We start from the raw sequence: 22941 nt of genomic DNA on the forward strand, positions 1-22941 counted from the left end.
ACTACCACTTGAGGACTTGTTACATTTCTTTTAATAAAGAGATTATTACCTTTTTCTTTCTTCAAAAAAAAAAAAAAAAAATGATAAACCCCTGGCCTCACAAATCACTCACACAAGTGGGTAAAGGGTAGGTATGCTTTATTTTGATAGATTCATTTTAAAGTAAATTTAGTTTTACTTCATCAAATAATTTTTCTATTTCATTTTTGGATTTAATTGCTACAATGAACTTTCTTTTTTTTTAAAGTCCCGTTTGGCTCTAAATCATTTTCGCTTTTATCTTACATTCAAAAAGTACCGTTAACAAAAGGAGCACAAAATAATAACATCTGCAAAGGTAAAGGTTTCGAAAATTTGAATTTACCAAAAGCGCCCTAGCCGTTGGGCAGCCCCAAAAAATAAAAGGGTACCTACCCCACGCACCCACTAAACTACATTACAAAAACCAACACATTTTTAACCCTAAATTAATTGAATCCCTATAAAGTAGCAGCTTAATACAACAAATATCTTTGCCATGCTACAATATTTTATCGAGCCTCCCGCCGTCGACACCGACTTCTCCAACTTTTTCCCGTCCAGAGGGTACGTGCAAGCCTCGTAACCTGCACCCACACATAAACATTTTAGGAATTTTACAATTTTATATAATTTCCGGGTTTTCTCAATAGCCTAAAAAATCTTACTGGGATCAGTGGTGGTGAGGACTCCGGTGTGAGTGAAATCACAGTCATAGTCGTGGCGACCAACGGTCTGATAGTAAGCGTTCATAGCGTACGATGCATGTGATCTCACGGTGTTGGGGTTGAAGCAGGGCCCACCATCCTGTATTGGCTTGCAGTCCACTCCTCTGCTGCACACGAAGTCTATGTTCGCCTGCAGCGCCTCATCGCTAGCGTTCGATCTGGGCACGCACCACTTCCTGCTCGAAGAACCAGCTGGAGCCGATGATGGCCCCCCCGCAACAGGGACTGATGATGGCCCCCCCGCAACAGCTACTGATGATGGCCCCTCCGCAGCAGGGGCTGATGACGGCCCCTCCGCAATAGGGGCCGATGATGGCCCCTCCGCACCACCAGATGCGGGGCCCAACGCCTGTGTTCAAAACAATTCAACTGTCACGATCAATCCATACAATAAACTCAAATCTAGGAAGTTCTTTCCTCTTCCAACTATTTATTTTCAAATCTAATAAATTTCAAATTTAATGGAAATTGGACACTCTGTCAGTCACTAATGCATCATATTAATTGCCTAGGGAGGTTGGTTTAGTCAAAGAACAACAAAGACAGACACGGGCCTTTCTGTCTTCCATTTAAAACGTATACGCAGTAAAAACTGACAGGATCAGAGCCGACAATTATAAAACATTGAATAACGTGCGTATAGGTGGGTTATATGTCAAAAGATTATTGGCCAAGAGCTGGATTTGTCAAAAGGCGCCTGTCTAGTATTCGATAAGCGTGCTATAGTGTTCAATTTTTTCTAATGCATAGTGATCACAAAGCAATAGATATTTTGCTCTGAAAAAAATAAAAATATAGATATTTTACGAAATTGACACAGCGGCTACTGGTGGCTTAAAGAATTACGAAGAGCAACCATGGAATTAAAAAATAAAAATATCTGAAACAATAAAAAAAATATCTGAACTGTTAAAATAAAAAATAAAAAACAAAAAATACCTGCTCGTCGCGTAAAATGCCCACATCATAAACCGGAGAAAGATCCGGCTTGAACAACCCGAAGTTCCGCTCCGAAGTGGACGGTTTCAGATTCTCATTGAACAACGCGAAAATGTAAGTCTCGAAGGTCCTGTTGGGCATCAGCGGCGTTCCTTTCCCGGAGTTCACGTGCTTCACGAGGTTTCCATTATACGACAACGCATTCTGCAAGTTCACTTCGGGTTGGGTCGGGTCGCCAGCCGAGGGCCACCCGGTTTCGGCTACCACAATGTCCACGTCCTCGTACCCCAGCTTCTTCATCGCCGAGTAAACCGCGTCGATTTGGGCATCATACATGTTCGTGTAGTTCAACCCCGTAACGTTGTCGAAAACGCCGCCGTTTGGCCTGAAGAGCGCGTAGTTCAAGGTCTTTGCCGTGAACCCGAAGAACGGGTAGGGGTTGATCAAGAAGGGGGACTTGGTTTGCTTATGGAACTCCAGCATCGGAGCGAATACGACCTTGTCGTACCCGCGTCGGAACCGCCCGGAACTCGGCGGCTCAGAGCTAGACAATATACCCAAGGAGTGCGGCGTGGAGACCTGAACATCAGTAACATTTGCCGAGTCCAAGGCTGACTTCAAGGCCTTCATGGCCGGCAAAAGGTGCGCGATCAGACTCTTGTCCGAGGTGGCGAGGATTTCGTTACCGACGGCGATGCGGTTGATCTTGGTCCGGGGGTGAAATGGCAGAATGTTATTGGCGACCCAGGACTGGGCGGCGGGGAGTTTGGCCAGGGAGGGAACGTCGCCGTTTCCGACGGTGATGGTCACGGAGATGCCGGTGTTGGAGAAGGCGCGGAGCATGTCAGGGTTGGCGTCGAATATCTTGACGCGGTCGATGGTGGTCTGGGTTTTGAGAAAGGAGGCGACTTTGGAAGGTGGTGGGAGGTTGTCGGCGACGGTACCGTAGTTGACGCCGATGGAGTATGCGGCGGAGGAGCGCTGGACTAGGCGGTGAAGTGAGAAGAGGAAGAAGAGAAGGAGGAGTTGAAAAGGCTTTGCCATGGCTGACAAAAGGGTTTTTTGCCTTTGGGCTTTGGAGCGGAGGACCGGAGGAAGTGAACCGGCGGATTGAAAGAAGTGAAGCGGGGTTGGTCAGGTTAAACGTTGGTTCGGAGTTGGGAAAGGGTATATATAGCATTAACACGGTCACGCGCTTAAGATCCGTTGGTTAATAATTTTTTTAATTGAAAAAATATATTGATGTCTTTTTCAAAATTTATGCTTCGAGAATAAAAATCATGAAGACAGTAAGGCAATTGATTAACGTGATGTCGTGGAGGTTGTGGGGCCAACATGTTCTGTAGCATCGTGTTTAGACGCGCTGAGACTGTGACGTTCGCAGGTTTTAGACAGATCGTGTGGGAAGAGTCATTCCTTTTCTTCAACGTAGGAATAAGGAAAGAACCAAATTTGGTGCTTTCAAAAACCCACCCCTACAAATTTGGTGTTTTCTTAACGTAAAAGAAAACTAAAAAGTGTTGCTTTTTTTATTGGGAAATTATATCTAAAATCCTTAGGTAAACGCGCTTTTTAAAAAAATTCTCTGGGTATTTTTTTTTGGAAATTTAATCCCTGGGTAACTCGAAACTACTGGAAAACTCTCTACCGTCAATTTTTGTTAACTTCCGTTAGTCTACTCAAAACTCACCGTTTTATCTGATTAAAATATTATTTTTTTATTAATTTAATTTAAAAAATTCAATCTTAGAAAAAAAAAAAAAAAAGCCACCCCTGGCCACCCCCAGGTGGTTTGGGGTGGCCGCGAGCCTGAAACCCATTCCTTTCTCACCTCATCAGCTATCACTTGTGCCATTTCTACCACTGGATTCTCTGCAGGAGAATTGGTGTCACCACACCCAACACTTTCTATAGTGTCATATATCATTACATCAGAATTTTCAGAATGAGGAGATTTGTTAGTTGTTGGATGATCTTCAGCTTGCATTTCCAATGCTGAAGATTCTGAAGCCGCCCTTCGTTTAGACTTGGCAAGTCCAGCTTCGGTAGAGTGCTTTCGCTTTCGACCATTGCCACCATTGTTAGTTCTCTTGAATAAACGACACAGAACAAAGATTTTCTGCATAAATTAAGTTAATCGACAAGGTGAGAACTTAGCATCACCATTCACCAACAGAGCAAATGCTCTTCAAAGATGACCCTTTAGATGATTTTGGCAGCAAAAGATGTTAATAATTAAACCACCATTCAATGTGAAGCCAATAATAAAAAAAGACGAAATAGAAACCCCACCTGATCGCCATCGGGATCGGTGCCATCAAGCTCCTTCAGGGTTGCGTGGTACTCATGCGTGACCCACTCAGTTTTTTTCCCATTTGGAGTGCGCCCCTCATAGAAAACCAGTATCTTTTTTATTCCAATCTCCCTCCCTCCACCCATGGGGTGCCCCGCAGGCCACCCCAAACCACCTGGGGGTGGCCAAGCCACCCAGGGCGTTCCCACAGGGGTGGCTTGTGGCCACCCATGGGTTGGGGGGGGTGTTGAGAGTGCTTCCGCCGCGCCCTTCCTATTTTATTTTATTTATTTTTTTAAAGATTGAATTTTTTAAATTAAATTAATAAAAATAATAATATTTTAATCAGATAAAACGGTGAGTTTTAAGTAGACTAACGGAAGTTAACAAAAATTGACGGTAGGGAGTTTTCTAGTAGTTTCGAGTTACCCAAGGATTAAATTTCAAAAAAAAAATACCCAGGGAGTTTTTTAAAAAAGCGCGTTTACCTAAAGATTTTAGATATAATTTCCCTTTTTTATTCTCTACGCGCATTGAGAATGGAAGAATAAAATATTACTTTTATTTAAAATAGTTCTTCAAATGTTTAAAAAAAAAATTATATTAAATTAGCCCAAAAAAAAATATATAAAATAGATATTTAATTGAAAGAGCTAACAAAAAAAAAGCTAAATGTAGCAGCATTTTTCAAATGAGCTATTTTATTTTTCATTGTTTCTGTTACCTGTTTTATCTTTTTCCCAAATATTTTCCTACTTTTTCTATATATGTTCTCTTTTCCCAAAATTTTTCCTATTTTTTTCTCTCACACGTTCTCTTTTTCTCAAAACTTTGATTACTTTTAATAATATTTTAACAGAATAGATAGAAATATAACTAATCGGATGTAGAGACATTTAAAAATAACTTAACTAAATTAGATAAAAGTGAGTTTTGGTAAGCTATTTTACATAAAAATATAGCTCCTCCATTGAGAATGCTCTAAACATTATTTTAATTTTAAAAAAACGGTTAAATGATCATTACCTTCTCTTAGTTAAGGACTTTATTTTTCTTTTGATCGGTTTCAATTCATATTATAAATAGTATTTATAATATAATTAAAAATAGAGATGATATTTTCGTTCAAAATTCATTCATATAAGTTATGGAAGTTCACTTCAACTCAATAAAAAATTGACATGCAATCATATGTCATATTAAAAAAATAAAAAATAAAAACTATTAAAAAACATTAAAAAAATTTAAAAAAATGGTGGCTCGAGCTTGTTTTTGTTTAATATTTTTTAATTTTTAATATGACATATGGCCACAAGTTTTTTTTTTTTTTTTTATTTATTAGATTGATGTGGACTTCTATCAATTTTATGGATGAAAATATCATCCAACCGTGCTTTTCTTCTTCTTTTTTTTGGAACAAACGAGTTATCTTTATTGATATAAACTCAATTTGGAGCAAAATACTCAATCATACAATGCCAAAAATACAAGTTTAAAACTCGACTAGTTCAATCGATTGTGAACCACACCTCAATACCTCATGAAGCGAAGTCACTAGTTCGAATCCCTCTCCTCTTCCCTTGTGTAGACATGTCAAAAAAAAAAATTAAAAAAAATTAAAACTTGACTGCCCCAACACTATCTATGACATACCTAATAGCCTCTAGGGCTATTACAAAACAACACTTTATAAATGTTATCATCACAATCAATATATAGATCTGCAGCATAAATTGACAGATCACGTCTCTGGTCACTATCTCTTTCATCAATAACAATTATTCTATGAACTCGATAACTCTTCCATCACCAATCAAAAGTTTGGCTTCTAGCAAATAACCAAATAAACAAAAGACCTACCAAAAACCATTTTGTTATTCTTAAGCAAAACTTACCCCCAAAAAAAAAAAAAAAAAAAAAAATCTAAGACCTGCTGCAGTTAAAGCAACAAGAGACTTATCTTATTCATAAACAAAAACGAAAATACATAACTAATAAAGAATGCCAGATCTGATTTTGAAGAAAATCGATTTAGAAACCCCATCAAATCCAGTGGGATGGTGGTGTGCAAAACCTGATAGGCCGATAGAGAGTTTGGACGGCAGATCTAAGCAAAGGAGGAAAGAAGAGAGGAGAAGAGAAAGGAAGAGGGGAGAGGAGGGATTTCCCTCCTCCCCTTGCCGCCTAGGGTTTTTATTTTTATTTTCATATTACTATTTGTTTTTAGCCATAAATGATATATCATATACGATACAAATTGAAATTGAGGTGAGCAAAAATAAAGTCCAAGTAAAAATGTGTTTAACCCTTAAAAAAACCTATAGTTCTCTTGGTATTTATTTATTTAAATGTTTTTTTCTTCTCTCTCTTTCTCCTAACATTTTATCTGGAATAATTTTGAACAATATTTAATATTTAAAAGAAGATGATGCTTGTGCTCTATGAAGTACTAATTTAGTTTGTATAGGCGGGTAATGTGAGACTAATGTGGTGTTCAAGTTTTGGAATCCAGCTTAAGTGTTAAAAGAAACGATAGAGACACAACTTTTTTGACATAACTTTAGCCAATTTTTTTTTTTGTTAATGTGCTCATTTAAAAAAAAAAAAAAAAATATGAAGCAATAACATTCTATGTGGTCTTTTTTTTATTTGCTATTTTTTAAAAATGGTATTTTTCCTCCGAAAAATGGTCTTTTTTTTTTTTAAATGGTCATTATTACGAAGCAAAAGACTTTTTTTTTTTTTTTTTAATATCAAATAAAAAAAGGACCACATAGAATATTATTGCTTCAAAATTTTATTTTTTATTTTATTTATAAAAAAAAAACCATAAAAAGAAAAGTTGGGTCTAAATTGTGTAAAAAGTAGTTTATATCATTATCTTTAAAATAATCACCGAACATTTGCTGTTAAAAAAAAAGAAAAAAAAAAAGAACGAACCAGATGAATCAAGAGTATCGAACGACGTCGTCGATGGAAGTCAAAACGTTGAGCTATTTGTTGAAGGCTTCGTTTGTTTTGCGGCCGATTCGCAATCGCAATACTGTCCCACTACAAGCAGCTCAAGAAGGGCGCTAATGGAGGTACCTTCTTTCTCACCATTTTGATTGCCGTTTGCTTTGCACTTTTTGGAAACAAAAGAAAAATAAAAAAAATGAAAACTGGTATTTGATTTCTAATGCTGGGGATGGAATAATAAGGTGCTAGACCAACCATCCGTTTTATATTTGGTTTTTTGGTCAATTTTGTTTTGTTTTATTGATATTGGCTTGCATTTTATATAGGGGTTTCAGCTCCGAAGCCACTCAGCAGGAGTATTGCTGAGTTCATAGTCATGGCCGCGGACACCGACCCTCTTGAGAAGTACTTTTTTCCACATGTTTTTCCATTCCCTTTGAAGTAGGTACGCAGAGGATGAAGATGCAAAACCAACTTTTGTTTTCTTGACAACGAACAGCCCAACGTTTTGGTAAGCCGGATCCGTAGGTTTCAGTTTCTCCACCACCCACCACCGTTTTTCTTTTGCCTGAGGCTATTTTTTTTTATTTTTTTTTAACCCGTGTCAATGTGAAAATGTCACAACCGCACCAAGCTCTCGTCCTCGTACAGAAAATGGTGAAAAGCCCGCCATTGAAAGCTCTCTCACTCTTCTACTCGTCAAATCTCCAAGGCCTCAAACACAACCACCAATCCTTATCCTTCATTATACACCACCTCCTCTCTTGCAAGATGCTAGATCACGCTCAGTCTCTCATTCTACAAGTGCTCTCTGGTCGAATCTCTTCCCCTACCTTCACTCCTTCATCTCTTCTCCAGTATTTGACGCAAACCCATTTGAATGCAGATTCAACCCATGTTCATCTCTATGAAGCAATCATCAATGCTCATGTCCTATCTCAGTTACCTGAGCAAGCCCTCTTCTACTTCAATCTGATGATTGAAAAGGGCCTGGTGCCTGTGCCAAACACCTTCAATAAGCTTTTGGCTTCTCTTATCAAATCAAATTCTTTTGAGAAAGCTTGGGTTGTTTTCAATGAAACAAAGGGTAAGGTTGAAATGGATATTTATAGTTTTGGAATTATGATTAAGGGTTGTTGTGAGGCTGGTAAATTGAATAAAGGGTTTGAGCTTCTAATTCAGTTGGAGGAGATGGGTTGGTCTCCAAATGTTGTTATATACACTACTTTGATTGATGGGTGTTGTAAGAATGACGATATTGAGCGGGCCAAGAAGTTGTTTAGTGAAATGGGAGAGCTTGGTTTGGCCGCTAATCAATACACTTACACAGTGTTGATCAATGGGTTTTTCAAGAAAGGCCTAAAGAAGGATGGTTTTGAGCTCTATGAAAAAATGAAGCACAATGGGGTTATTCCTAATATATATACTTATACCTGTATGATTAATGAGTATTGTGATGATGGGAGAACAAGTAACGCTTTTGAACTGTTTGATGAAATGCGTGAAAGAGGCGTGGTTTGTAATGTTGTTACATTCAATACTTTGATTGGTGGGTTGTGTCAGAAGATGAGGGTTTGGGAGGCTGAGAAGTTGGTGGATCAAATGAAGAGGGTTGGTATAAGTCCAAATTTAATTACTTATAACACATTGATAGATGGGTTTTGTAATGTTGGAAAGATGGACAAGGCTTCAGATTTATTTGATCAGTTGAAGTCAATTGGTCAATCTCCAAATCTAGTGACATATAATATTCTAATTGCGGGTTTTTGTAAAGCTAGAGATTCAGTGCAAGTTGATCATTTAGTAAGGGAGATGAAGGAGAGAGGAATTACTCCTTCCAAGGTTACATATACAATTATAATTGATGCCTTTGTTCGATCAGATGACATGGAGAGGGCATTTCAGATATATTCTTCCATGGAGAAGGTTGGTTTGGTTCCTGATGTTTATACGTATAGTGTCTTAATAAATGGTTTATGCATGAAAGGTAATATGAAGGAAGCCTCAAAGCTGTGCAAGTCAATGAGTGAGATGCATTTAGAGCCAAATGATGTGATACATAATACAATGATTCTTGGGTACTGCAAAGAGGGTAGCTCCTACAGGGCGTTGAGGTTGCTTAGAGAAATGGATCAGAGTGGAATGGTTCCAAATGTGGCTTCCTACAGTTCAACCATAGGAGTTCTTTGCAAGGGTGGGAAGTGGACTGAGGCTGAAATTGTACTTAAAGCGATGGTTGATTCTGGTTTAAAACCATCAATATCTCTCTACAATATGATTTATAAAGCCAAAAATGATACATGATTCAAGTTTTCAGTCACTACTCTCATTCAGACGTGGGATATTGAAGGGAACATTAAATGTAAATACAAAGATATGAAGAGGCTGTTTTGTAGCTTGAATTATTACCCTAAAGCTACAGTTGCAAATAGTTGAAATTGCCATAATTCTTGGTATCATGGTAGAATTATCCTGAGCGATTATGGACTAGTGCAGTGATCTGACCCACCTGGTAGATAACATCAGGATTGGAATTGAGAGCTTCCCTAGAGCTTTCATAGTGAGCTCGGCAAAACAGATTGTTAGCCAAATTTTATCTAGCTCCTTCAAAAAACCCCTACAATGAGCTCGTCTGCACCAATAAATGGCATTTAACCTCTGCTGCAGAGCATTCTCGTCCTGGTCATCAAGGAATCAGTCAGTCAATTTCCAACAAAGTAAAGGTTGGTGGTTTTTGGGTTTGATCAATTTTGAGTTTCTGCAAGTGGGTTTTTGGTATTAGAGGTCCTGGTCCTGAAATCTCTGGATGAGTTTCATGTAAGACTGAGGTTTCGTTATGGTGATTTGTGTTGAAGTATACTCTGAGAGAATGAAAAGAGGGGAAAATGAGGTCCCATGTTCCTGAGGCTTCATGTTAATGATACAGACAAAGGAAGGCCAAGAGCACCTGCAAGGAATAAGATGGCTCTTTATGAACAGCTAAGTATTCTCTGTCAGAGGTACAATCCTGGGGTCCTGCCTCTTAACCGAGCAAATAACACTAGCAGTTTGGTTCTCCCAGCATCCTCTAGCCAGGAAATTGTTAGAATTTAGAACTTGTATCTTTGCTTTCTTGTTCATGGCTTCTGGTGGTGTGTTACTTATCTACGTAGTGAGTTACTAGACTGGAGATTGTGAAATCATGTTTATTGCTAATATTCTATAAGTTTGGTTTTAATTTTGATGATTTAGTTGCAAATCATAATGAAGAATGATAGAGGGACATGAAATCATATTTTGTTGGATTTTGTTGGTTCTAGAGTCATAGTTGATAGGACAGCTTGGCGTTTTGGTTTTTCCTGTACTTGAAAGGTTGGTCAAAGGGGATTGTTTCCTCTGTATAACTATTTATTTTTTGCTTCTCTACTCAAATGGAGGATTTCCAGGGACATGAAAATAGGAATTGTTTGTTCCATAGTTTATGCCAATTGCATCATTCTACAATTGAGCAGTATATATATTTGTGGTTGGATGTTAAGGTTAAGTTCTTCCTCTTGCATGTTTGATTACCCTGCATATTTGCATGTCTGTAGGGAGCCACATATGCTCATATACCATCTCTAGCTACTACACTAACAACTTAGTTCTCATATTTCTGATTATTAGGAGCAAACTATTTTTGCAGAGGAATGGCTTTGAAAGAAATTTTCATTGCTGGAAAGCAAGAAAAGTGATTACAAGTAAGTCTGTTCTTATTGATATCTACTCAAATCTGTTGCCTCTTGGTGGTTCTAAATCCAAGGGGCGAAACTTATTTTTTTGTAAGTTAAATGAACTGTTGAATTACAGTGTACAGAATGATGATATGTCCTTGTATTACTAATGGCGATGGCATCCTCATGCTGTCTCACTTTAATGATCAGAAACAGCCACAACAAAGAAGAAGTTAAAGGGTATAGGAACATCTTTTCTTTTTCTTTTTTTATTGTCATTATAGGGTCAAGAACATTAAATTTTGTGAATATGATGAAAGATCTTTCTTGTACATTACAAAAATGCAAACATGTTTAATGTAGGTTAAATTTTTTCTCGCGACTTGTGTTGTCACCATTGGTTACTCTAGCTTTCATGTTAAAACTTTTGTCTGTTGGCTTCCAAAATTAAAGGAACTGTTGTGCTGGAGACAAAATGTTCACGCTCTTTATATGGACCTCTACCTGTTGTGTAGCTACATGTTAGATTTGGCTTCAACACACACACACACACACACACATATATATATACACACACACACACGTGTGTGTGTGTGAATTGAATTATTTGGCTCAACTGTAAATTGGTAGGGCTATAATAGCGAAGGACTAGATTACAATTTTTTGGTTTCTTCTGCCACTATTTGATGTTAGTCCCTTTTGAGCAGCTGGACATTTTCTGCTTTTCTGGCAAATACCCTTTTTCCAATGTTTTCATCTTAGTATGAGAAGTGTTTCAACATGGCCACTCTTAGTTAGAACTGCCATTTAGTGGGGTTGGGACTGGTTAAGAATTGGTTCAGTTTAAAACTAATTGATTTGTACATGAGACTTTAGTCAGGATTTAGCCTAAAATTTTCTGTCCATTTGCCAACCAAATGTAAACTTCATATCAAAATTTAAAATTCCTAAAATTGTGACGCTTTCAAATCTGCATTAGGTTAATTCTGGTTACCTGTTAAAGAAATACCTTCCTGATCCTGATTAATTCAGTTGTTTCAGGGTGGTTGGCATATAAAGAATTGTGTTTGCTATCATACAATGTGCTGAAACCAGGTCTGGTATTGTCTTAATGATGCTTTGCCCTGTGTTACATCTTTGTTTTGTAAATTCTTGAAGGATAGTCTGACATATATCAAAAGTTGTGGGAGTTTAATCAGTCAGCAGAGTGACAAAATTTACAATGCTTAATTTCCTCCTTTCATTTCAGTAATTCTAATAACATGGTATCCCATTTGTTTTGGAAAAGTAGGTAGAAGAACTTTTACGCAGGAAGCTCACTAAGGAGGCTGCTGAGGAAGAACTTCAGGAGTTTGTACAATAATTGAAATCTGCTAAGACAATGCCTTCTGAAGCTAAACCTCCCAAATCTTCTTGGATGGTTGAAGAGAAAATTCGACACAAAATTGAATCTCTTGAATCTTATGCCAATGATATTCGTAACACGTCTAACTTGACCGAGTTTGTTATAGTTTTGCATGTGAATTTATATTTCTTCTGTCCAAAATTGATGGCTGGTCAAGATGATCCAATGATTGGTGTTTCTGAAATGCTAATCATCATTCATGTGATCCATGCATATCCACTGCGTACCCAGTTTGTTATTTTTTGGTATAAGGTGCCTTTCTTCTTCTCAGATCCTCAAGGCAATGGGACTGGTGAGAAAAGCTGAGAACAACTTCAACGGCTACATAGTTTGATTCAGGAATTCCTTATAGATGGAAGAGTTATGGTTCATAATAATACATCTTCTAAGACATTTATAGGGTCTGATTCAAGAATTGACTTCGTCCGGGATGGTGTAATTGACGATTTTATTGACCAAATTAAAGAAAATTCTTTCAATCCAATTTTGTGGAAATTTATGTCCTATGAACATCTCTACTTTGTCTTTTTCTCTAGATGTTCAGTTTGAATACCTAAAAGCATATGCTTTGTACTTTCATGGCTGCATGAACTTGTTGCCTTTTGCAAAATCAAAATATCCCATTTCCAAAGACTTGGGTACTATAACCTTTTACTATAATTTATTAACAAACCGGTGTAATAGTGTATAATTGGTGAAATAGTATGATTAGTAAATCAACTACTAACTAATTAAATTAACAAGTCCAATTCTTTGTTTAATCGTTTATTCACTTTTCTTTACCTTCTCTAATCATCCTTAGAAGGCAATTATTACATCAAACCAATTTAAATTAAAAATAAAAAATAAAAAAAATTAAGCAATTTCCAGGGAAAGGGGGAGGGAAAGAAAACATCAAAAGCAAACACACACCAAAAAAAAAAAAAAAAAAAAAGGAAAAGATTTTAGCCTAAATAAGAAGAAAATGTGTCGAATAAATAATTTAAAACACGACAAGCGACACAAACCTCAAATCAAACGGCCAAGATCTTCGGAAATCAGCAGCAATTTTCTGTTCGTCAACTTCCTTATGCAAAGCCACTAGCAATCAATATAAGTGAAGTTTCAAACGCCTTCCACGTTCGACTTTCCGCCCAAACACTCGACACACTCCACACTCTTCATGTCGACCGCCGAGACGTTGGGTCAGGATCCAAACCCGAACCCGAACTCGAACTCTCCCAAACGAGGCCCGAACAGACCCGACGAAACCCTAGCCTCCGCCCTACCACCCGATCCGCTTCTCGAATTCGATAAATTCATCAACACCACCGCCTCCGGAGGTTGCGGGACGCCTGAGCGGTTACGACGCGTGCGCCGATCTTCTGACGGTGCGTCTGCTTCCTTGGCCTCGGAGAACTCGAGCGGCGCGGAGCCGGTAACGACTACGCCGGCTCGGGAGAACGCGGCGTCTACGGCCGGATCTCAGCCGCGTATGTCACTGGATTGGTTGCCTCCAGGTTGGCTTTTCGAAGAAAGAGTTCGGACCTCCGGTGCCACAGCTGGATCGGTTGACAGGGTAAATTAAATTTCATTTCTCAAATTATCATTGATATTCTAGAACCATAAACTTCAGTAATTCTCATATTAAAGTGCAATGTGTGCTAATGCATGTTTGGTGGGTGAGAAAACTGAACAAGAAAAGGAAGTATTGAAAGAAATTATTATTATTATTATTTTTTATTTTTGATATCCGATATATGAAGGTTTTTCTTGAACTGGAAGTGTTTCACGAGTTAATCATCATCTGTATTTCTCAACTCGGCTCAAGTGCCAAAGCTTAAAATTCCTCCAATTTTATTGTATAGATTATCCTCTGTTAAACCATTTAGCATGAGGTTTGGATGTGATAAAGATAAGAGAGGAGCCATTAGACAGAACTATTGAGAAGATTTCCGTAATATTTAAGGACTTGATGTTGAAATTCTCATCAACTACTGAGGAAAAACTAACAATTAAGAGCTTTCATGAACTGGAAGAGCCTTTGAAGTTTTAGTGCAATATAATGAAGCTTGTAGATCCCAGGGACGGGACAGGTTAATTTGGTAATGCCTGTATTGAGGTTAAAAGGAATTGAGTTGATGAAACTAGATAAATTGGTCTGAATACTCTTACCTGTGACGTGGGTTATGAAGCAGGAATTTGGTGCACCACTTAGAGTATGGTAGGGCAGAGGTACCGCGAACTAAGTTACTGTTATGAATGTACTCTTTTTTTTGCCTCAAAAAATCATCATTGACGATGTTTTGATAGATATAGAATGCGTAATGATAATGACAAGTAAGCAAATTAAAAGATATCTTTTGTGATTTCAGATGCACTGTTATGGAAAGTGTCTATGTTCTTGATCTCTTTCCCTGCTTTTATTTATTGATCTTTTCTTTTGGTGAGGGTGGGGGGTTCCTCAGGATTATACTAGGTAATTGCAGAAGCTTTAGGATGATTTAATGATCAGATCTTGCTTGCATTACTCCATTGAAGGTGATAATTTAGTCATCTCTCAGAGGTAATGAATCTGTCGTTGCATACTTGCATGTGCTTGGAACTTGGTTAGTTTATCCTGTTTTGCTTGGCACAGCTCCTTTCTTTCAAATTTTCATGATTTTGGAAGTGTCAGTTCTTGGATAAAATACAGATACCTCTGTTCTTTGAGCTTTCTTCAAAGGGCGTTCATGTGGTTTGTGATAATAATTGGTTGTTAGATTGGTGATTCTGATATCCATATTAAATGCTCAGTTATGTTTTTGGGATCATTCTTCAAGGCAGCTGAAGTGAGTTTCTTTTGTTTTGCATTGCATCTGGAATGAATCATTTGCTGCAAAAGTGTAGGGTTTACTCCTAGTTGTGATAAATTAACATTTGTACTTCAAGTTTCAATTGTTATGAGACTCAAAATTCTGCAATTGTCTCATCTTATAAAATGGCTATCAAATGTTATAGGTAAAGAAGATGACAGAAACATTCCTTTTTATAGTGGACTCCCAGACAAGGCCTAAATTGTCTATGTATTGTGCAGTATTATTTCGATCCAGTTTCAGGCCGTCGATTCCGGTCAAAGAATGAGGTTTTTTACTTTTTAGAAACAGGAACTAAACGTAAAAAGGGGAAACTAACGGAGAACTCTGATGCTGAAACAGTGGTAAGTAAAAGCAAAAGGTTTTTTGGTCGAAGGTCTTATTCCCTTTCACTCTTCTAATATCCCCTTCTCACTAACACGCACTCAATTTTTTTTTCCCATATATGGAGGGCTCTGGGGGACAGAAACAAAAGAAGTCTGCCACGAAGGCAAAGAGTTCTGCTTTGAAATTTGATTTTCTTAATGTGCCTGAGAAGGTCATCTGGGTTCTCACAGATTCCTCCCAGGGTGCCTGGGCGCCTTTTATTGGTGATGAAAAGGTGTCTAAATCTATTGTGCAAGAATGGGCTGCTGCGTTCACAGCCCTCACCTCCAGACTTGATTCCCAGAGGAAGTTTTGAAGGGCATTTTCCAAACTCTCCATTGTATCATCAAGAGTATGATCCCATACTGACTAATACAGGTCTTCTTTTTCCTTTCTTTTAGCTCTTGAAGTTGGGTCTGATGACCTTTTCATTTTACAGCTAAGCTCAATTGAATTGTCAATCAGTTTTTCTTGTTCTGGGTTATATTATCTCTTTTTTTTTTTGGATGAATGAAAAAATTATACTAACAAACGAGCAATTACAACCTAACTTTAGCAATTAGCTAAAGTAACACAGGACCGAACTCTGCAAAAAGAATAAAAATGTATAGACACAAACTCAACCAAATACAAATTACACCAAAAGAGCGGCTGTATTAATGCCCTAAACACTGCATAAATCCACATTACCAGCTGTACTACGAAACTTTCATTTTATTGCATCCTGAGTTCTCACCTCCCACTGTATTTTCTGCACAATTTTCTCCTCAGTAAGAGGAAGACCTCCATGTCTGATTACATTACGATTTCTTCATAAGTTTTAGATGGTAGCTCCCAACACTAAGTGGCATAAACTAGCCAACCATATGATCTTGCTTTTAAATATTTGGGTTTTGTTTTGTTTTCTTTCTTCTTTTAGTTTGGGATGGATTCTTGTTTAGATTAGTTTGAATATGAATCATAATCCATGATGCTAATTGTCTCATGCTCGCATGTGGCAGATATGTGTTTCAACCCTGGAGTAGTGCTCGGCAATTTTACCGATGCTTGAAGTGTGTTGCATGCTTTTACAAAGAAGTCAAGATCACAACTAAAGCATGGATTCAAGTTTTGCATAGACCATTGATCTTCACGCTTTGATATGAGGTTTATGTGTTTTCCTGTTATGTGTTTCATTGATCTGTGGCTGATTGGATTCTGCTGATTTAGGAACTAAATTAAATTGGTTGAGTGGGGCTTGGCTGACTTCTTTCTTCAACTGGTGTTCATCCTTTAGAGTGAGAGAAACTTGGATGAAACTGCTATGATGCTTCCACAGATCTCATTTCCTTAGTATTTTTTTTTTTAATAAGAACTAATTTAAGGATTGGTTGGGACTGCCATATCCACATTATGAAAAAGTGGTAGGATAAAAATGTAGTATATCATTACTCTTCCTAAATATTACAAGCATAAATCATGATCAATCACTCATTGTTTTCTGTGCTCGCCATTATGGTGGATTGCAAATAGGCTGGAGGGCTTTTGAGTGCTATATTCCAATGAACCCTCTTGTTTTTGGTATGTCGCAACTCGATGACCTGTGTTGATTGGAATTTGGAGTGACACTATTTTGCTAATTTTCATACTAAAAAATTTGAAGAATGATACATTGACATCATAAGGCAAAGGCGGCAAGAAGAGGGTGAGTAGCGAATTTGAGTAAATGAGATTTCACCAGTTTCATCGTTTTTTTTTTTTTTTTTTGGGTCTCTGAGATCTCCTGAGCTATCTATGTGATATGGTCTTTACTATATACTTCCTTTTTGGTACTAGTGTAAGAAAAAAAAACCCTAGAATATTCATTGAGAAAACAATAAACATTAATTGAAAACCACCAAGAATTAAAGGTTGACTACAATTTCATAGTGAGCTTTGTCCATGCAACAATTGAGTCTGTAATCGTATCCGTTAAAGATGAATTCCTTCAGCAAGATTAAATCAAGGAAGATGGTTTTCAAATCTTTTTCTAGGCTCTTCTATATGGATGTATATCGATTTTTCTAGTCTTTTGGTAGACCCCTAAAATTAGTGTATTATCCCATGTCAATCTTTAATATCATACTAGCATTTGCAAAGTAGGTTCAATTTTTTTTTTTCCTTTTGCGAGAAAAAAAATTGTAAAACATAGGGACTTCAACTACTTTGATTCATGGAGTTTAGGAAGTTATACCATCCAATATAAGCTCATGATTATTTGTTTCCGATAGTTTAGAAATAACCGCATAAGATTTGGCTGGTACTAATTCAAGTCGTTACCTTATATACTAAATGATATGAAATAAGCTCAATAAAATGGATTGCTTTGGTAATTACATAAGCTTCATGAAAGGCTCGTTTGAAACGGCTACTTCATTTGTATATCACATACAATAATACAAGCATTTGTGCATACAGAAGAAACTGCATAGCTAATTATTTGTAGATGCTATTTGTCACCTATTTTCCCGGATAGAGATGCCCAGCAATATTGCTTCCTGGATTGCTAGAATTCGGATAGCAAATGTGACCGAGCTAATATGGAGCCTACATACCTGTTTGAAATAGAAACTCACTTATATTTGTTGTCGAGATTGCTAGACCACAAATTGTTAGAATTTTTCTTCCTAAAACTTCAAGCTAGAGTTGACACTCCCAATATGGCCTTCAAATATTCTGAGTAATAGAACTTTTCTTGGGCAAACACGGCTACATGAATTAGTTTCCAACTCTGCTATACATATATATCTTCTTCTAGATCAACCTCTTGAATTAATGATCTACTACAAGCGGGAGAGGTAGGAATTGACTGGGAAGTAGGACATTACAATCGGAGCTTCGGATGATTTTGATTTGCTTTTGGGTTTGTCGGAAGAACATTTTCCCACATCATCGGAGACCCGAGACTGCGAGAAGCACATGAAACAACTGAGAAAGGCTGAGAAAAGAGCCATGGCGTTTCCCTTGTGTATGTTGGTGGCTTAGAAGTTGTTGATATAATGCAGAAGCTTGTGGGTTTGTTTAGCAGAGGAAAGTTGAAGTAGATGAGCAATAAAAGAAGTGTGAGTGATTAGAAATGAAATATAAGATGCTCTTTTTATAGTGTTAGCTGATGAGGGAGATGGCAAGGAGTCCATTGGGTTGGAGTCTTGGAGAGCACGATCTAATAATTGTAGGAGTTGAGAGAGATGGGGGAAATAGTCAAAATGCGTGGGGAGCAAGGAGAATCATAGGAACATAAGATAAGATTGAGTTCATTAGAATTAGATTTTATTAATAGTTGAGTTAGAATATAATTTTAATTATTTAGGATTAAATTTATTTAAATATTTGATATATTATCTTTTAGGTGTTATCGTGTTATTAATTATAGTGAAAAAAAAAATCAAAAAATGAATTAATGAAATTGTCTTCTCCTACCCTAAGTATTATGATATTTTACTAAAAAAAAAAAAAAAAAAAGTATTTTGATATTTTTTTACCTCAAGTGAAAAATAGCACTCTCTCATAAAAAAATAAAAAAAATAAATAAATAAATGAGAAAATTCACTTTAACTCCTTGAAGTTTTAGAGTTTTTCAATTCGAATCTCAATGTTTAAAAATTGATAATGTATCTTTCTAATGTTTCAAAAAATTTCAATTCGTACATTTCGTTACTAATTTTCGTCTAATTCATCCCACATTTTAATTTTGCTCTATTACGTAATTACCTTTTTAAAAACTTATGAAATTTATGAAATTAAGGGTAAAAAAAAAAGAAAAAAAGAAATAGCACTCAAATGGAATCTCACGTCACCGGACCCATTGGAGAGAGCAAGGAAGGTAAAGCATCTTTAGATGCATGCTTCTGGCCACTTCCACGATTTTGTCGATTTGACCAGGGCCCAGATACTAAAGTCACATGTCAAAACAAAAACCCGATTGGTGTGATTGTTAGAAGTTAGTATTTAACCCATATCTAAAACATGTTACTTCGGTCTCCACGGGAAAATGATGGTTTTCTCAATTCTCAATTCTCAATTCTAAAGATGGCTTGACTATGTCAATGTGGTCAAGTCTAGCTATTTAAAGCACAAGCTGCGCAACCAATCCTTGGTTCAGTGAATAGTCATCGACAAATTTGAACACGTGTCGTGTTTTGAAGACTGAGTGGCGAATGGAGGGAGTGGATTTTCTCAACAACCGACTTTTAACAAATTAGTATAGTTTGTTTTTGTACGAAAGTTATGATATGTTTGATTTGGCCTAAAATGATTTTTAGAAAATATTTTTTTATATTTTTTAATATTTGGTGGGATGAAAAATAATAGTTAACCAAAAACATTTCATGTTTGATCCAAAAAAGATGATTTAATTTCCATAAAATGGTTTCCATTTTTTAAAATTATAAACAATTTTTTGAGTTTGAATTTTTCATTCTCAAACCACCAGGAGGTTCAGGACTTGGCCAAGACATTATTATTATTAATTTTTTTTTTACATGTTCACACAAGGAAAAAGAGAGGGGGGATTCAAACTAGTGACCTCCACTTCATGAGGCATGCATGGTCCACAGCCGATTGAGCTACCCCTTGAAGACCGCCGAGACACTGTTGGGACTTTGCCAAGACCCGTCTGAGACACAGCCGGGACTTCACCGGGACACTGTTAGAACCCGTTTGGGAAACTATCGAGACTTCACTAAGACCTTGCCAAAACTTCGCAGGGACCCCTCTAGGACCTCATTGGGATTCCGTTAGGGCACTACTGGGACTTGACTAGGACTGTCTGGACAACGCCGAGCACCCATCAAGACTTCATCAGGACTTAGTTGAGATACTGTTAAGACCTAGTCAAGACTTTGTTGGGACCCTAACAAGACACTGTCGAGACCCAACCAGGATTCTATTGAGACCCGCCAGGACTTTGCCGGGCTTCAATATGGACATCACCAAGACTCTGTTGGAACCCGGTTGGGATGGCGCCAGACCTTCACCTAGATGTGGTCGGGACATCGCTGGGCCTCGGCCGGGACATGTACTTGTGTGTGTTTTAGGCAAGGTCCCGACATTTTCTTGGGAATGTTCTGGTGCACCATCGCCTGAACTCAAAATTTTAGGCTTTTTCTTTTTAATTAAAAAAAAAAAAATTAATATTTTTATGGTGTGAATAAATATTAACTTTTATATGTTAATATGATTAATGAGAATATAAAAAAATATTTTTGAATTTTTGTATGCGCCAAAAGCTAAAAATATTTTTAGCGAAAAACATTTTTTTTTAAAAATGATTTACACGAAATCATTTTATGCCGAAAGAAAGAGAGCCAAATAGAAAAAGTCGGTGAATTATTTCGCATCCTATAATAGGAAACGAAGAAAACTAACGTTTCTTTTACTGTTAAAGGATGAGAAATTTATCTCTCGACGAAACAACATGAGTCAATTCACATTGTTTTTGGTATTGTTCACGTCCTTTAAAAAACTATGCAAATCAACGATTTTCCTATAGTGAAAATTTCTCAATGCCTTCCACTAGAAAATGATTTGTTAAGATATCCGGTAATTTAACATAGTATTAGAATTAAAAGTCTTAGGATCGAATCTTGACTTAATCATTTATTTTTATTTCAATTAAATATTTCATGTCTTAAGCATCACCTATTAAAAGAGAGTTTAAGTTCACAAGTGAAAGAGAGCGTTAAGTGTTAATTAAATGATTAAATTTACTTCTTCTTATCGGTTTAAACTTTTGGGATAACTAAAAATTTAACAAAACAATGGTTTTCTTTCTAATGGTTGTGTACTCAAGCCTATTTGGAAAGATCAATGCCTTTGTGCCGGAGCTTGCAATGTAAGCTTCCCCTTGATTTCACAGCTTAGAGCAGTAGCCGAGGTTGGATCTTAAGCCGGAGGCTGAGTTGAGCTCAATGCCGCAAAAGAAACCAATGAAGCTCGAGTTGCTGGAGGAGGTCCAGTGGGAAAAGCAGCTGGTAGAGGTGAAGTCGAAAAAAGCATATGCGGAAGGAGGGGCTGCCGGAAAAGAATTGGTGAGTGGAGGAGCCGAGGAGAAGTTTTGTCGATTCATGGAGATGTTTTCATCTTAATAAGCCCTTTTGCTGCTCTATGTTGATGCGTTTATATATTATTAAAAGGCACAAAGGACCTGATTTGTACGAAATTTCTATAAAAGTTATATTCAAAATAAAATCTCATGACACAATTTTTTTGGAATAAGACCATCTAGATTTGTATAGTTTTAAAAGGAAAAATAGGAAAGAATTGATTGATGTGATATAAAGTAGAAATGATTTTTAAATTTTTTTGTTAAAAAAAAAAAAAAAAAAGTAAAGAAAATTGTATGATAACGTGAAAAAATAAAGTTGACATTTTTAGGAGAAATTAGAAGAACGCTTTGCCAAACATCTGCCACGTTTTCTGAAAACAGTCTACAGACACATTAGCAATGTTGTTTTGTCTTTATTAATCTTGAGAGTTACTTAGTATGAGCTACATTTTCATTCCGTTGAAAATAAAATTTATTGATGTGGCCAAACTTTGAGTAGAATTTAGAGTGGTACAAGCCTTGAAAAGCAATAATCTGTTAAGAGGCTCTCTCTCTATAGACTATAGCCGATATTGATACTGATAAACTGATCAATATTCACATTTATTTTACAAATCATGCATTCAGAATCCACATGAAACAAGCGTACATATCCTCCCCCAAGGCCTCAACCCTACCCTAAAATCATCAAACTACACATACTTATATAAGACCACCACCGAAGAAAACTTCGACAATTTCCAGCAACTTTTCTTGGGCATATATGCAACTGCTGTAGATACTGCTTTAGCTCACGATTGAATTAAACAAGCACACATGCATATAACTACAAGCGGGAGAGGTATGAATTGACCGGAAAGTAGGACATTACAACCGGAGCTCCGGTTGATTTTGATTTGCTTTTGGGTTCGTCGGAAGAACATTCTCCCACATCATTGGAGACCCGAGACGCCGAGAAGCACACGAACCAACTGGAAAAAGCTGAGAAAAGAGCCATATATGGCGTTTCCCTTGTGTTAACGTTGCTGGCTTATTAGAAGTTGTTGATAAGCTTGTGGGTTTGTTTAGCAAGAGAAATTTAAAGTTGAAATGGATGAGCAATGAGTGAATCAAGTATAAGCTGCTCTATTTATAGTGATGAGGGAGATGGTAGAAACTAGAAAGTCATCCATTGGGTTGGGGAGAAAGAAATAATAATTTAGACTAATTAAGAGAGATGGGGGAATTATGAGTCAAAATGCGTGGAGAGTAAGGAAGGTGGTAAGCATGTTTAGATCGATGATGCTTCTCGCCACTTTCCTGATTTAATTATTTGAGGCCCCAGATACGCGTGACATGTCAAAACAACAACCTTATTGGTGGGATTACGTAGCTTCGGTCTCCCAACGCTAATGATGAAATTGACTTCGCAATTCTTAATTGCTAAATTTCTAAACATAGACTATGTCGTTTATGACCATGTGGCCAAGTCTAGATGTTAACAGCAAAACCACATGCATTGAACGAATCCTTTGTTGATCACTTCAGTGAATGAGATCGAGAAATTAATTTGGACACGTATTTGAAGACCGAGTGGCAAATGGAGGGAGGTGATTTATTTGCTGTTTGGTTGCTGAGAATATATATTCTTTTTTGTCAATCTAG

General features: G+C 37.1%; 3 protein-coding genes across 7 annotated transcripts; 2 read left to right on the plus strand and 1 right to left on the minus strand.

The window, feature by feature from the left end:
* Positions 1 to 300: 300 nt before the first annotated feature.
* LOC132163281 (glucan endo-1,3-beta-glucosidase-like) lies at positions 301 to 2853 on the minus strand. The gene is made up of 3 exons (XM_059573508.1): positions 1686 to 2853; positions 687 to 1095; positions 301 to 605 (listed from the first exon to the last, which is right to left on the minus strand). Exons 1-3 carry the CDS (start codon positions 2727 to 2729, stop codon positions 463 to 465), a joined length of 1596 nt encoding a protein of 531 aa, XP_059429491.1. The 5' UTR covers positions 2730 to 2853; the 3' UTR covers positions 301 to 462.
* A 4169-nt stretch (positions 2854 to 7022) lies between these two features.
* LOC132163280 (pentatricopeptide repeat-containing protein At4g11690) lies at positions 7023 to 12240 on the plus strand. Of its 4 annotated transcripts, XM_059573506.1 has the most exons (5): positions 7023 to 7061; positions 7263 to 10655; positions 10765 to 10868; positions 11661 to 11723; positions 11920 to 12240. In XM_059573506.1, the coding sequence occupies exon 2, from the start codon at positions 7552 to 7554 to the stop codon at positions 9238 to 9240; it is 1689 nt and encodes a 562-aa protein (XP_059429489.1). In that variant the 5' UTR covers positions 7023 to 7061; positions 7263 to 7551; the 3' UTR covers positions 9241 to 10655; positions 10765 to 10868; positions 11661 to 11723; positions 11920 to 12240. The 4 variants fall into 4 exon arrangements, with proteins under 4 accessions (XP_059429489.1, XP_059429487.1, XP_059429488.1 ...); XM_059573504.1 differs by having other exon boundaries at positions 11661 to 12240; XM_059573505.1 differs by lacking the exon at positions 11661 to 11723.
* An 808-nt stretch (positions 12241 to 13048) lies between these two features.
* Positions 13049 to 16714, plus strand: LOC132163963 (methyl-CpG-binding domain-containing protein 5-like). Of its 2 annotated transcripts, none has more exons than XR_009438343.1 (4): positions 13049 to 13591; positions 15089 to 15211; positions 15319 to 15611; positions 16235 to 16714. XR_009438343.1 is itself a non-coding variant. In XM_059574351.1 (4 exons), exons 1-3 carry the CDS (start codon positions 13196 to 13198, stop codon positions 15547 to 15549), a joined length of 750 nt encoding a protein of 249 aa, XP_059430334.1. In that variant the 5' UTR covers positions 13049 to 13195; the 3' UTR covers positions 15550 to 15585; positions 16235 to 16714. The 2 variants fall into 2 exon arrangements, 1 of the variants encoding a protein (XP_059430334.1); XM_059574351.1 differs by having other exon boundaries at positions 15319 to 15585.
* Positions 16715 to 22941: the final 6227 nt, after the last annotated feature.

Source organism: Corylus avellana, chromosome ca10, assembly GCF_901000735.1.
Source record: "Corylus avellana chromosome ca10, CavTom2PMs-1.0".
NCBI classification, from domain to species: domain Eukaryota; kingdom Viridiplantae; phylum Streptophyta; class Magnoliopsida; order Fagales; family Betulaceae; genus Corylus; species Corylus avellana.

Bases quoted from the DNA above. Each gene is read 5' to 3' on its own strand.
- LOC132163281 (XM_059573508.1), bottom strand. From the start codon at position 2,729: ATGGCAAAGCCTTTTCAACTCCTCCTTCTCTTCTTCCTCTTCTCACTT. The intron at 1,096-1,685 runs GTATTTTTTGTT...TTTTGAACACAG, and splicing joins GCATTTTACGCGACGAGCAG to GCGTTGGGCCCCGCATCTGG. The intron at 606-686 runs GTAAGATTTTTT...GTGTGGGTGCAG, and splicing joins CCTCACCACCACTGATCCCA to GTTACGAGGCTTGCACGTAC.
- LOC132163280 (XM_059573504.1), top strand. From the start codon at position 7,552: ATGTCACAACCGCACCAAGCTCTCGTCCTCGTACAGAAAATGGTGAAA.
- LOC132163963 (XM_059574351.1), top strand. From the start codon at position 13,196: ATGTCGACCGCCGAGACGTTGGGTCAGGATCCAAACCCGAACCCGAAC. The intron at 13,592-15,088 runs GTAAATTAAATT...TGTATTGTGCAG, and splicing joins CAGCTGGATCGGTTGACAGG to TATTATTTCGATCCAGTTTC. The intron at 15,212-15,318 runs GTAAGTAAAAGC...CCATATATGGAG, and splicing joins ACTCTGATGCTGAAACAGTG to GGCTCTGGGGGACAGAAACA.